Source organism: Cricetulus griseus, chromosome 6 (genome assembly GCF_003668045.3).
Source record: "Cricetulus griseus strain 17A/GY chromosome 6, alternate assembly CriGri-PICRH-1.0, whole genome shotgun sequence".
Lineage (NCBI taxonomy): Eukaryota > Metazoa > Chordata > Mammalia > Rodentia > Cricetidae > Cricetulus > Cricetulus griseus.
Window position 1 is genome coordinate 49,894,329 of NC_048599.1, and position 13,627 is coordinate 49,907,955.

Below are 13,627 nucleotides of genomic sequence, written 5' to 3' on the forward strand. Positions count from 1 at the left end.
GTAAATGAGAGTGTGTGGGCTAGCAACCTGTGCTCTCAGGCTGTTGAATGCCATTGGGAACTGGGGCTGAGTTCTGTGAGCAACTTAGGCTGATACTTGTGCTCACCAGGCTAGAAAGCCTGGAGACGAGTAGTCTACTTTTGAAGGATGTGACAGTGTGGCTATGTATGTAGGTATGTATATTGCCATTCAGTTGCTTTTTGTAGTTTTCTGTGAAGACCTTGGCCTGTTGCAGGCTCCTCATCACTGGAGCAGAATGATTAGAATCATCAGAGTATATAGAAAATATAGTTCCTTATCTTTAATTCTCAAACAGTCCTTCATCTGTGTTGCATTGTGACTTTTTGTAGGTGGTTCTCTTGTCTCCAGTTCCAGAATTGAGGGATTCTTCAAAACTTAATGATTCTCTCTACAATGAGGACTGTACTTTCCAGCAGCTTGGAACTTACATTCATTCTGTGCGAGACCCTGTTCATAACAGAGTCACTCTAGTAAGTCCTCCTTCAAAGGGTGGGTTCCCTGGCTGAGGGCCATTTGCCTGAACATTTCACATTTGGCAGCATGTAAAATTATGTGAAAATGAAAATGAACATTTTTAGTGATCTCAAAGCATTTGTTATTGTGTATATGTGGGGTACATGGTCAGAGGACAGCTCTATGGAGTTGGTTCTCCTTCCACCTTCATTTGAACACAAGTTGCCAGTCTTTCAAGATAATTGCTTTTACCTGCTGAGTTACTTTGTCATTCTTTATCTCATAATTTGTTTAAATGTACTATTATTTTGTACTTAAAATTCTGTCTGTATTTTCTGAGATTTCTGTATTAAACATTTATGGAACCCTATCCCTCACTGAGGAGCTTTGGGGAATCAATGGTGTAACGAGGGTCAGTTTTCTTTAAGGTAATGGCCCCAGTGGGGTACTACCCTTCAGTGGGTGACTCCACATCCAGTAGTTTATGGATAGCACAAGTTGGACTTGATGGGTTGTTAAGAAAAAGGAAAGATGACGGGAAGTTTTGGGTAGGGAAGTGATTATGTTAAAAACACATCATAGGAAATTCTCAAGTAATTAATAAAAATATTTAACAATTTTATTTAAAACAAACATTTAATCCATTAATTGCATATTGCCATGCTTTTGTCTTTTTGGTGAAAGGCACCTTTTGATGTTGGTGTCTTGTAGTGTTTGTATAAAAAGTGGACACTTGGCCAGGCATGGTGTCACATACTTTCAGTCCCAGCACTGGGGAGGAAGTGGACAATATTAAAACAAAATTTTTGAAAGTGTTTTTGCAAAAATGCACATTTAGTTAGAAGCGTCGTTTCTAATTGAAAATGTAGTTATTTTATTGGATTTTGCTTCAACAGGCTGGTGATGGTATAAATTACCATATATATTTTTTAAGCTTTCAAAAGATTGAAAATGCTTAAACTGTTGTTTTTTTTTTTCCTTGATTCCACTCTTTCACTAGGAACTGAGTAATGGCTCCATGGTTAGGATCACTATCCCTGAAGTGGCCACCTCGGAATTAGGTACGAGTGAGTTAGTGTTCTCAGTTTGATGTATCAAACAGTTGATGGAGGTAGTTTTCTGTTCTTTTTTTTTTTTTTTTTTTTAAAGACTTATTTATGTGTATATATGCCTGCATGTATGTCTGTGCATCACATGAATGCAGTGCCCAGGGAGGCCAGCAGAGGGATCACCTGTAACTAGAGTTATGGATGGTTGTGAATTGCTGTCTGAGTGCTAGAAATTGAACCCAGGTTCTCTACAAGAGAAGCTGGTGCCCTTCACTGTTAAACCATCTCTCTAGCCCACAGTCTCTGTTCTTAGTGATTCCTCTTATTATTTATTAAGAATTCTTATTTTGTTTTCAGCTGTAACATATTTGCTTCTTTGGTTTTCTAAGATTTGTTAGCACTTGCTTCTAGTATATGCAGTGTTTGTGCTCATATAGCATACTGGTGAGGAAAAGGTTGTGCTGCAAAAGATGGAGTCGGTGGCAGTGATGGAGGGGAGGGAATGAGAATGAAAACAGTTACTATCTAGGGCCATTTACTCCCAATAGCAGATCTATGCCTTTTACAGCAGGCAGTACCCTTGGCTCTCTCAACTGTAGCTGAAGTTCACACCAATGACTTGGCATCATTAGGAAGAGTATATATAATATAGCATTTGTGGTAACCCATTTATGGCATGGTGAGGGAAGATGTTTTAGAAATTACAAGTTGCGGTTTTGGTTGACAGGAATGTTCACTCATTTAGAACATCTTGCAGCATCCCATAAGCATTCCTGTTGGTAGGGTCCTGTGTTGGATGTTGTATTTACTGAAGGGTTTAATCAATATTTTGTGTAAATTTATTGATGGAGAAATTAGATATTTTTGACAGAGTAAACATTTTTGTTCAAGCTAGGACAGTTTTGAGAGTGAAAAGGGAACAGTTATTTATTGGAGCAGTGGTTGTAAATTAGGATTATTTCAGGTGAACTAGGCTATATGATCACCTATTTCTATCTAAAATTAGGGATCTGACAGCTGTCCTTAGCTCTCCTGTGAGTCCTGTTGAATTCGGTAGTTGCTTTAAAGTGATTGACATTGATGGAACAATGTTTGTGCCCAATTGGCTCCTTAATGACAGTTCTCTTTTCTTAGTGGTTGACCTTGACATAGTAGTAATTTAATCCTTTTCATTTGAAAGGGGGAAAGAAGTGCATATATAGGAAACATACTAAAATCATTGTTTGCTTTTAATAGTACAAACATGTCTGCAAGCAATTAAATTCATCCTGCCAAAAGAAATAGCTGTTCAGATGCTCGTCAAGTGGTACAATGTTCACAGTGCTCCAGGAGGACCCAGTTGCCACTCCGAATGGAGTTTGTTTGTCATCTGTCTCTTGAACATGATGGGTTATAACACAGACCGCTTATCGTGGACCCGAAGTGTAAGCAAATACAGTTGTTCTCTTCATTTATCCTTTATAATAAATGTAGTGCTTGAAGAACTACATGAGATAACCTAACACATTTAGTAATATTTACGATGTTGGAATAGTACTACAGTTTTTTTTTTTGTATTTATATGTCACGAATCAAATATTCAATAGATTTTAAGTCTTTATAATGTGTTAAAGCACGTTTTACTTTCTTTTCTTTTTTTAAAATTAAGGTCTTGTCATATATATGGCCCAGGCTGAGCTTGAATTGACCACATTTCTAACTTTGCCTCCCAAATGCTTGGATTGTAGTTGTGTGTTACTAATGCCTGAATTTTGACTGTTTCTCAGTTCATCTTTGTAAAATGACTACAAGTAGTAGTTCTCTTGGTCTTGTCAGAAGGTGAATCAGAGAGGTCCTGGGCTTGAGTTTTACTCATTTAGAGTTTTTCAGTCTGAGAACACTGTTAGTGGTGTGAAGCACTTTGCCTCACGCAGGCCTGTGAGTCACCTTTCTGCAGGACCTTTACAGGTGATCGCAGACTCACCAGCAGAGTGGGTGAGTTACTCCTTTGGAAATCACTCTCCAGATAGCCATGCTTGGGCCTGTGAAGAAGTCACTACAGAATAAAATTAGCCCTTTGTCCCCCAAACGCATATGTACTCACCTGTGTTTTGGCCTCATTCTAGTAACTCCATTTTTTTTTTTTTTTTTAATCTTTATGAAAGTGTATTTTCTCACTGAGGAAGATTTGGAAAATGGAGGAAGAAGCAAGCAATTATCCCCTACTCGTGAGAATAGCTGTTGTAGACACTTTCAATGGTGCCTTTCTTTTACATAAAAAGGATACTGATAGAAATTTTGTAAATTCTTAAAATTGTTTTACACAACCCTTCCATTCTTATCATATTTAAACAAATAACTAATGTTTGGGCTTTATTAGAAAAGTTTTCTTACATGGTTGTGGCTGAGGGGTTAAGGTGATGGATTAGAATTTTGAGTAATTTACCAATTTTTTTAACATAAATTACTAATCACATATCTAGTTATTTCTCAAAAAATAAATCTTTTAAGAGATGGGACTAGATAACATTTAGAAGTGGTGTCCAATCAACATTCTTGGTAGTGTTGTTTAAAACTGCCCCGTTACCACATTGATTATTTGTGATGTAGTGGCCCTTTGCCAGGTTAGAGCAATCGACTCTTACTTCTGTGCAAATGGGAATGAGTTTCTTTTTTCAGATGCCCACTGGTCAATTAGGAATAAAGTATAACTCTTGAGGTTTTGACTAGCTGTTTGTCGCCATTTGCTTGAGTTTGTTTCCTTCTGCAGCCTGGTAAAGTTAGGTCATGTTTGTCACTCCTGGTGTAGACTCCTCCAGAGACTTCTGTCTTCTTCAGGATATAAGTGTGGACATGCACTGTGCCTTTTACCCACCCTTTTGGGCCTATCTGTTCTCTTTGTTGTCTCTGCCAGCCACTCTGATCTCTGCATTCTGCTCCCCAAGCTCTCAAGTATGTCCAGTCGTCAGACTTTTGCATTGCTGTTTCCTTTACATTTGCTTCTTTCTGACAAGGTGTGCTTGGGCCACTGGTCAGTTGTCACTCTAGTACAGCTTCCCCTGTCTGTTCTGTGTACAGTTGTTCTCTTCTTTATTTGCCTGCCTGACCTTTTCTGTTAGCACATCTGTTAAGTGTGTTTTTACTTACATGTTTGTCTTTCCTTCCTCTACTGGAATATGAATTCTAGTGAGGCAGTGAGTCCTGTTCAGAGTTCCCTTTCCTGTCCTGTGGCAATGACTCAGGTGAATGCTGAGTGAGAGTTACCTCCTCCTGTCTTTCTGCACTTTATCACAGAGTAAGAGTGAGAGGATTTTAAAATTATGACTAAGTACCCTTTGGCTTTTTGTTTTGTTTTATTTGTAGCTAACCAGTAGACTTTCTTCTTCCTCCTCCTCCTCCTCCTCCTCCTTCTCTTCTTCTTCTTCTATTTAAATTAGAAACAAGCTTGTTTTACATGTCAATCCCAGTTCCCTCTCCTTTCTTTCCCTGCCCCCCCCCCCCCCACGACCCCTTATTCCATCCCCTTTCTGCTCCCCAGGGAGGGTGAGGCCTTCCATGGGGAAATCTTCAAAGTCTGTCATATAATTTGGAGCAGGGCCTAGACCCTCCCCCATGTGTCTAGACTGAGAGAGTATATTCCTCTATGTGGAGTGGGCTCTCAAAGTCCATTGGTGTACTAGGGATAAATACTGATTCACTACGAGAGGCCCCCCCCTTCCCCCAGTAGAGCTTCTTGACAAGGAGTTTTGCTCCTCTGTCTCACAGGGAGTTATGAAACTAGCTCACCCCACATTTTTCATGTGATGGGAAGAATAAAACCCATCCTTTTGTAAAGAAAGATATGGTTCAATGACTTTCATGTTGCATGGTAGCCTGTAATTGAGAAGAAATCTGTTTAGAACAAACAAAACCAGATGAATCTTAGTATATGCCCAAGCTGGTCCTGAACTATACTCGGCAACTCTCTTGCCACAGTCTCTTTAGTAACTAAAACTGTATGTTTGCAGTACCACTTAGCTTGAAAGTCAGTCTTAAAGCCATATTACTTTGACTGTTAACCTTATGTGATCTTTTTTAGATCAAAGCTTGGCAGAAAATGATGCTCAGTGGCCAACAGGTTCCATAGTACTAATCTTTGCTTTGTCCAGATTTACTTTTTTCATTTTTATAACATGGCAGAAAGTGCTACTGACTCCTTATGTGATTTTTTTGGTGTTCTTTTGTGTGGGTATAATTTGCATCATCAGAGAAGTAGGGGAAAAAAAGAAATGACCATTACTGTACCTATGAATCCAGGCACTGTACTAAATGCTTTACACACACAGTTAAGCTCCATGGCAACTAAGAAGAGATTTATATCTTATGTCCTGATGAAAAAGAGTGTTAGTGACTGTCTTCAGTTTCTGGAATTAGCAGAACTGGCACTTGAATCCTTAAGCTGGTAGGTTAACAGTGAAAAAGTCATGATTTTGTCTTCTGCTTTGGGGTTGTTTTTCAGTTCGACTTTGAAGGGTCACTTTCTCCAGTCATTGCACCCAAAAAAGCAAGGCCTTCTGATACTGGATCCGATGATGTAAGCATTGTTATGTTTTACTAATGTTACTGATTTGTGGAGACTTGTACAGATGTCTCTAGTCTGATAATCCTATCAATTTGTCAGTTTTTCTATTACCTTTTGCTTTTTTTATTATAATTCTGAGTACATTATTTTGAAGGATAGAATCTGTATATTTTCTGTCATTTATTTACTTTTGTCTTTAATCATCACACAAAAATTAGTATAAATTATATATTTCTGCATGATTTCAGTTACAACTATTTGCCAGTATTTACTCTTTTTTTTGTTGTTTTCTTTTTTTGATGACAGTGTTTCTTTGTGTAGTCCTGGCTGTCTTGGAACTCGCTCTGTAGACCAGGCTGGCATTGAACTGAGAGATTCTCTTGCCTCTGCCTCCTGAGTGCTGGGGTTAAAGGCATGTGCCATCACTGCCTGGCAGCACTTACCCTTTTATGTATTTATTTTATGTATTTATGTATTATTATGTATTTATGTATGTATTTCTCTGGTTTATGCTTAAATACCTCAGCTTCTATAGTAAATTCTAAAGTGGTCCAGAGCACAGAACATTTCCATACTGTCTTTATGTCATTTGTAATCAGTCCTTTCCTTCCCCCTTATCTTTAAGAAAGCACTGACTTGAGTTCTCTGACCATGTGTTAGTTGTGTCTATTGCAGAATTTGATATAAATGAAATAGTACAGTCTGTATTCTAGTGTACATAAAGTTTCTTTCATTTCCCATAATGTATTGAAGACCATCCAATTGTGGTGTAAGTATCAGTTGTGTGTTCTGTTTATTACCGAGTGGTATGACTATGTTGTAGTGTGCTTTGCCCTCCTTCTGCAGATGAGTGCCTTAGGCTGTTTACTGTTTTTTTGTTTTGGTTTGTGTTTTAGTGAAGGTGCTTATGGAGTCCAGAGATACCAGGTCCCATGTAGCTGGAGTTACAAGTGGTTGTGAACCACCTATGTGGGTGCTGGGAACCAAAGTTAGGTCCTTTGCAAAAGTAGTATGTACTCTTAGCCAATGAACTCCTGCAGCCCCTTGCAGTTATTTTTAAATGACATTTCCAAGAAGCATAATGTAAATAATTCCTGTCCTTTTTATTCTTTTTAGGACTGGGAATACTTACTAAATTCAGACTACCATCACAATGTCGAGTCTCATCTTCTGAACAAATCTTTATGTTTGAGTGCTTTGGAAATTTCGAAGGTGAAAGAAGATGATGTTTCGCAGAACTTAAGTCTGGATTCTTCTACTCTTCTGTTTCCTCACATCCCTGCAATTTTCTTTGTTCTTCACCTTGTCTATGAAGAGCTCAAGTTGAATACTCTGATGGGAGAAGGAATTTGTTCCCTCATTGACCTGCTTGTTCAGTTAGCAAGGTAGATGTCGTTAGAACACTGCAAGAAGTCCTCAAAGGACTTGCTTTCTGTGATAGGTCAGAGGAACCTCGTTAGGTCAACTCCAGTCTACCCTTTGTAGTTAAAGGTGGCATTTCAGCCTCTTGATTAAGTTGATTGCACATTCTCTGACTTCTGTGATCCTGAGGATTCTGAACTACTTTTCTGAAACTTGGCATATTTATTTGATGATTCATTTCCCTAATGACATCATTGCTATCACAAATGCCATTTTGTAATTTAATTTTCAAACCCAAATTGTGGCTTTCAGAAATACATAGCACTTGTCCCTATAGCTGTGGCTGGCCTCAAACTTGTGATGCTCCTGTCTCATCCTTTCAACATTTAGGGTTTTCAGATGTGAGGCACCATGCTCTATAGTTCCTGCACATAGATTGTTAATTTTCAAACTTTGTAGTAGCCGGGAGTAGTGGCACATGCCTATAATCCTAGTGCCTGGATGACTGGTAGAAATATTGTGTCTGAAGGAGGGAAAAACAAACAAAACAAAACAAAAACACAAAATTAAGAAGCCTCAGAGTGACTTAGGTAATATATCTTTGTTTTCTGGAAGAAAATACTGTAGTATGTAGAGATTACTTGCTGAAGATTCCACAGCCAGTAAAGAACAGGAAGGAGCAGAGTCATGCTCTTTTTCTAGTTTGACCTTCATGGAATTTGTGTAGACAGAAGCTTGATTGTGGGACACCAGATACATAAGAAGATTCTTCAGATTTGAGAACTTTCTCATAAACATGCTTTTTAAGTTGAAAAGTTAACTGAAGGGGGCTGCTGAAAAACCTCTGTGTATGCTCTTCCTGTTCTAGGGACTTAAAATTGGAGCCTTACATGGATCACTACTACAGAGATTACCCAACTCTTGTCAAAACTACTGGACAAGTGTGTACAATTGATCAAGGTGAGTGTTGACACCACCTCGGGTGTTCTGAATGGTAGATAGGCATTTTGTTGTTTCTCTCAGAAAAGAGCAGAGGATAGATGTCTTTTTAGCCAAGTGGTTTTAAATAGGTAGCATTTGATCTCTTTGACCTCTGAGTTGAAGTAAGCCATAACTTCTTTAGTTTGTAGTTAAAACTTTACCCATTCCAAAGCTTAAACACTATAACCTTGACCTGTGTTGTCCATTAGGAGGCAATGGTCATATATTTACTTGACTTTAATTACAGTAAAAGTTTAGTTCCTCAGTGCACTAGCCACATTTAAGATACCCAGTAACCACATAGGGCTAGTAGTTGCCATATTGGGCAGCACAGATGTCAACCACTTACACCACCACTGCTGCAGTCTAAGACTGGGAACTGAAGGCACTCAAAGAGCAGAGCTCAATCTTTTGGTGTTCCTTTGTTTTTTTCATCTTTATAGAGCTAGGCAAAAAAAAAAAAAAAAAAAAAGTTAGATTCTTTGAAAACAATATAAAAATTACTTTTATATGTATTTTGTGGGTGTGGCAGTGCATACATGTATGTATATGGGTATGCATGTGCCATTACATATGCGTGCAATTCACAGAACAACTTGGTGAAATCGGTTCTCTTCTTCCACCATGTAGGACCCAGGGATTGAACTCAGGTTGTCAGGCTTGGTGGCAGGTGCCTTTTACGGAGCCATCTGGCCAACTCTCGGCTAGTTTTATATATGGTTTGTAAATGACATTGCTAAATTTCCATTTGGAACAGAGTAAAATAGAAATAATTTAAATTTAGAAATAATCAGCTATTTACCATAACAAAAATAATGATTCATTTTGGATAATATTGGAAATGTAATTCTTACAATTTGAAAGAACAATTACTATGACCATCTTTCTTTTTGTCTTATTTATTTGTGTGTTTTTCTAAACATTTATGTAATTTTAAAGGTCAAATGGGATTTATGCACCATCCCTCATTTTTTACTTCTGAGCCGCCAAGTATTTATCAGTGGGTGAGTTCTTGTCTGAAGGGCGAAGGAATGCCACCCTATCCTTACCTTCCTGGAGTCTGCGAAAGGAGCAGGCTAGTGGTCTTGGTATGTATTTGGAGTATTGACTGTCTTACTTAGTTTTATTTTTCCTTAAATTGTCATAATATAGAACAAGCAGCATTCACATGTACACACACAAATTATAATAAAATTAGTGTTTCTTTTCCCCCATACAGTTGTATACATTTCAGTAGATATTTCATATAATTACCATTTTAATTAGAATATTGAACATTTGTAGCACCTCTCTCAAAAATTATTCTTTTGAGATTATTCCAAGTTGTCATTCATGCCACCAGATCCTGGTTTCACTTGCTGACAGTCCACTGCATTGCCGCCCTGTAGTTGGCTTATGTGATAGCTGGGCTGGTTCCAGGTTTTAGTGATTATAAATACAGATACTCTATAGGTCACACACAGACTTTTATGTCAACGTAAGTTTTCATTTCCATAAGGTGGGTACAGAGGACTGGGATTGATGGCTGTGTGCTAGGTATATACTTGACTTTACAGCAATTGCTAACTACTTTCCTGAGTAGCTAGCCATTTGTTTCATAGTGCCTCCAACAATGTTAAGAGAATGTTGCCTTGAATTCTTGTCAGTTATTTGATACTTGTCCTTCCGTCTTAGTTTTTGTCAATTTGTTTGATCTGTAGTTTATCTTACTGTGCTTTTAAATTGCATTTCCTAGTGACTATGGTTATGTTCAGAGGTTTCTGCCTGAGGAGTTTTTGTCAAAATGTGATTTGCTGCTGTTGACTCCTGCTTTGACTTTGTGTTGTTATTCCATGAAAGCTTTTCTCTCTCTCCTTTTTTCACAGCATCTTACCATGTAGACTAGGGTGCTTTGGAACTGGTGATCTTGCCTCAGCATCCAGACTGCTGTGATCCTAGGGCAATACCACCACCCTGACTAATCATGTCTTAAGTTTAGGGTTTTTAATTCTTTGGATGTCCACATCTTTGAACATTGGTTGTTGCAATTGTGCTTTTGTCAGGTCTGTTGACAGTGCCATTTCAGTCAGGACTTTGGAGAAAACCTTTTTCCTGGTTCATTGATCTATGTGCTCTCTACATTATGTTGATTGCAGTAGTTTCATAGTAAACCTTAAAATTGGTTTGTGGTACTCTTCTTTCCATTACTATTCTTTTTTGAGTTGTCTTTACAGTTTTATAATCTTTGTCTATTTTATAATTAGTTGACCTATGGTTATTAAAAGTCCTGCTGAAATATTTTTCAAAGATATATCTTTATTTTTGGAATGTTGTTCATCTTGAATAGTTAATACAAATCTCAAACTTGCATTTAGAACCAAAGAGCATTGGTAAAGTTGAGTTCCTTAATGTATAGGCTTGTTAGGGATCTTTCCAGAAATGGGGTCTTCCCAGGTATAAAGAGACTCCTGTTGCTTTTATCCTCTCTTATGAAAGCTAGAAAACTGTAAACATTCTTTCATCTTGCCCTTCTCTGTTACCTTCTGTTCTGTTTCATGTTGAACAGGGCTTTCTTGGCTCCAGTAAGGCGTTCATGTGCAGTTCTGTGTTTCTTTTTTTGTTTTTGTTTTTGTTTTTTTTTTTTTTAAATTCACATGTAATCATCAGTGCCATCTTTCTCCAAAATATTTTCATTTCCCCATCTTAGTTTCTTTTCCTGTTGAGATAAAACACTATGAGAAAAACAACTTAGGGGAGAAAGGACTTATTTTTCACAAGTCCAGCTTATGGTCCAGTATATAGTCCATCACTGAGTGCAAGTCAAGGTGCCCGGAAGTGAAGCAGCTTTACTTCTCTTGATTGTGGATATTACATCCACAGAGCAGAAACCAATGAATTCATGAATATGTGCTTAGTTTGTGATCTCATTTTATATGGTCTGGAATCCTCTGCCGAGGGAATGGTTCCACCAAAAATTTCATCAGTTAACATAATTAAGATTATTCCTCAGGCATTTTCTTTTCTTTTAAAGATTAATTTATTTATTATGTATACATCTTTCCTCCTGCATGTATCCCTGCAGGCCAGAAGAGGGCACCAGATCCCATTATAGATGGTTGTAAGCTACCATGTGGGTGCTGGGAATTGAACTCAGGACCAAAGGCTTACCTCCTAAGTGTTGAGATGTCTGTAACTCAGGCTGGCCTGGACCGTGCACCATTAAATAGTAATTTCTTATTCCTCTTCCCTTTGATCCCTGCTAACCTCTGTTGTGGTTCTGTGAATTTGCCTAGTTTATGTACCTCTTATTACATAGCTTAGTGCTATAGCCCTTTGGGGTTTTTAGTGATTCATGGAGATACTTACAAATAAGGATATTGTAGCCTCCTGGTTAATGCAACTCTCTTTCAAGACAGTTAAGTTTAAAATATGTGTGTGGTAATTTAATAGTGTAGTAGATGTGTGTCGGCTCTCCCCCCCTCCACCTCTGTTGATCAGAGGCCTTATATTTTAACGAGTTACCTCCTGGAGCAGGAGAGCTGGCTCAGTGGGTGAAGTGTTTGCCCTGTAAGTATGGCTAGTTTGGATCCCCAGAATCCATGTGAAGCTGGGTGCCATAGTATATATCTGTAATCTCAGAGTGCCTCCAGGGCAATGGGAGGGTTCCTAGAATCTTGCAGGCCTTAGTTTGCACAGCAGTGAGTAAGAGCCCTGGCCTGGGGGGCTGGAGACATGGCCTGGTGGTTAAGATCACTTGGCTGCTCTTCCAAAGGACCCATTTCTAAGAGACCCTGCCACAAACAAGGTAGATGACAAGAACCAACATCTGAGTTTGTCCTGTGCCCTTCACATGTGTTCTGTGCCATTCACATGTTTCTACTCACACATGAGCACTTAACAGGAATATGGATGCACACATATGCTAAACACACACTGTACAGAAGTAATTTTCTTGTGGATGATCTAAAGTCATTTGAACTGGTTTTCAGTTTTTCTTGGTATTGTTTTTGAGTTAATAGGTTTCTAAACAAATTGAAGGCTATATGTTACTACTGTTAGGTACTATTAGGATATGTCTAGGTACCTGTAAGGCTAACTAAAAACATGATGAGGGTATGGGGCAGCTGAAACTCTGACTTTGCTTATGGGAATATAAGAATGCTCTGAAATTTTGTAAATTTTAACTTGTATTTACCATAACTCGAAGCAAGTTTACTCTCTGGTATGTAATATATGGCTGCACAAAGACCTGCATGTGAAGATATGAATTGGTTTTCTTATAACTGATGCAAATTGGGAACAACCTGTGTGTTCATTAATTAATTAATTTATTTATTTATTAGTTCTAGTTAGGGAACAAGCTTGTTTCACATGTAAATCCCTTCTCCCTCACCCCATCCCTCCTCCCCACCTCCAGCCTACCCCCCACCCCATCCACCCACCACTCCCCAGGAGGGTAGGGCCCTCAATGGGGGCTCTGCAAAGTTCACCAAATCTTCCTGTGCTGGTCCTGGGCCCTTCCCCATGTGTCTAGGGCCAGAGTGTAACCCTTCACGTGGGAGGGGCTCTCAAAGTCCCTTCTTGCACCAGGGAAAAATACTAATCCACCACCAGAGGCTCCCTGGAGTGCAGAGGCCTCCTTATTGACATCCATGTTCAGGGGTCTGGATCAGTCTTGTACTGGCCTCTCCAACAACATCTGGGGTCTATGTGCTCTCCCTTGTTCAGGCCAATTGTGCCTGTGGGTTTTTCCAACCTGGTACAGACCCCCTCGCTCTTCATTCCTCCCTCTCTTCAACTAAATTCCCGATTTCAGCTCAGTGTATATCTGTGGATGTTTGTCTCTGCTTCCATCAGCCACTGGGTGAGGGCTCTAGTTCCTGGGTCTATCTCGGAAAGGCATGTTCATTAATTTAAAAAGGTTTTTTGAAATCATTTATTGTGTTTGTGTGGGTCTTTTGCTTGCACGTATCCTATGCACTGCATACAGTGCCCATGGAGACCAGAAGAAGGCATTGGCTCCCCTAGAACTTGAGTTACAGATAGTTGAGAGGCACCATGTAGGTCCTAGGAGTTGATCTTGGGTTCCCTGGAAGAGCACCCAGTGCTCCTAATTAATGAACCATTTCTTCAGCCCATGATCATCAATTTTTGAATAGATGCACTAAGTTGGTACATCTCTGTAATGAATACTACTCAGCAGTAAAGAGGAACAAACTGCTGATTGTAGCATAAAGAAGAT

The 13,627-nt window shown here is 38.9% G+C and overlaps 1 protein-coding gene across 1 annotated transcript in view; it reads left to right on the plus strand.

The window, feature by feature from the left end:
* Anapc1 (anaphase promoting complex subunit 1) overlaps positions 1–13,627 on the plus strand; it is a 76,295-nt gene that overhangs the window by 19,139 nt on the left and 43,529 nt on the right. The window contains exons 15-21 of the mRNA XM_027421847.2: positions 351–491; positions 1,475–1,535; positions 2,760–2,947; positions 6,001–6,075; positions 7,180–7,448; positions 8,294–8,385; positions 9,346–9,494. Coding sequence (XP_027277648.1) covers positions 351–491; positions 1,475–1,535; positions 2,760–2,947; positions 6,001–6,075; positions 7,180–7,448; positions 8,294–8,385; positions 9,346–9,494 — 975 coding nt within the window. The remainder of the gene's footprint in view (positions 1–350; positions 492–1,474; positions 1,536–2,759; positions 2,948–6,000; positions 6,076–7,179; positions 7,449–8,293; positions 8,386–9,345; positions 9,495–13,627) is intronic.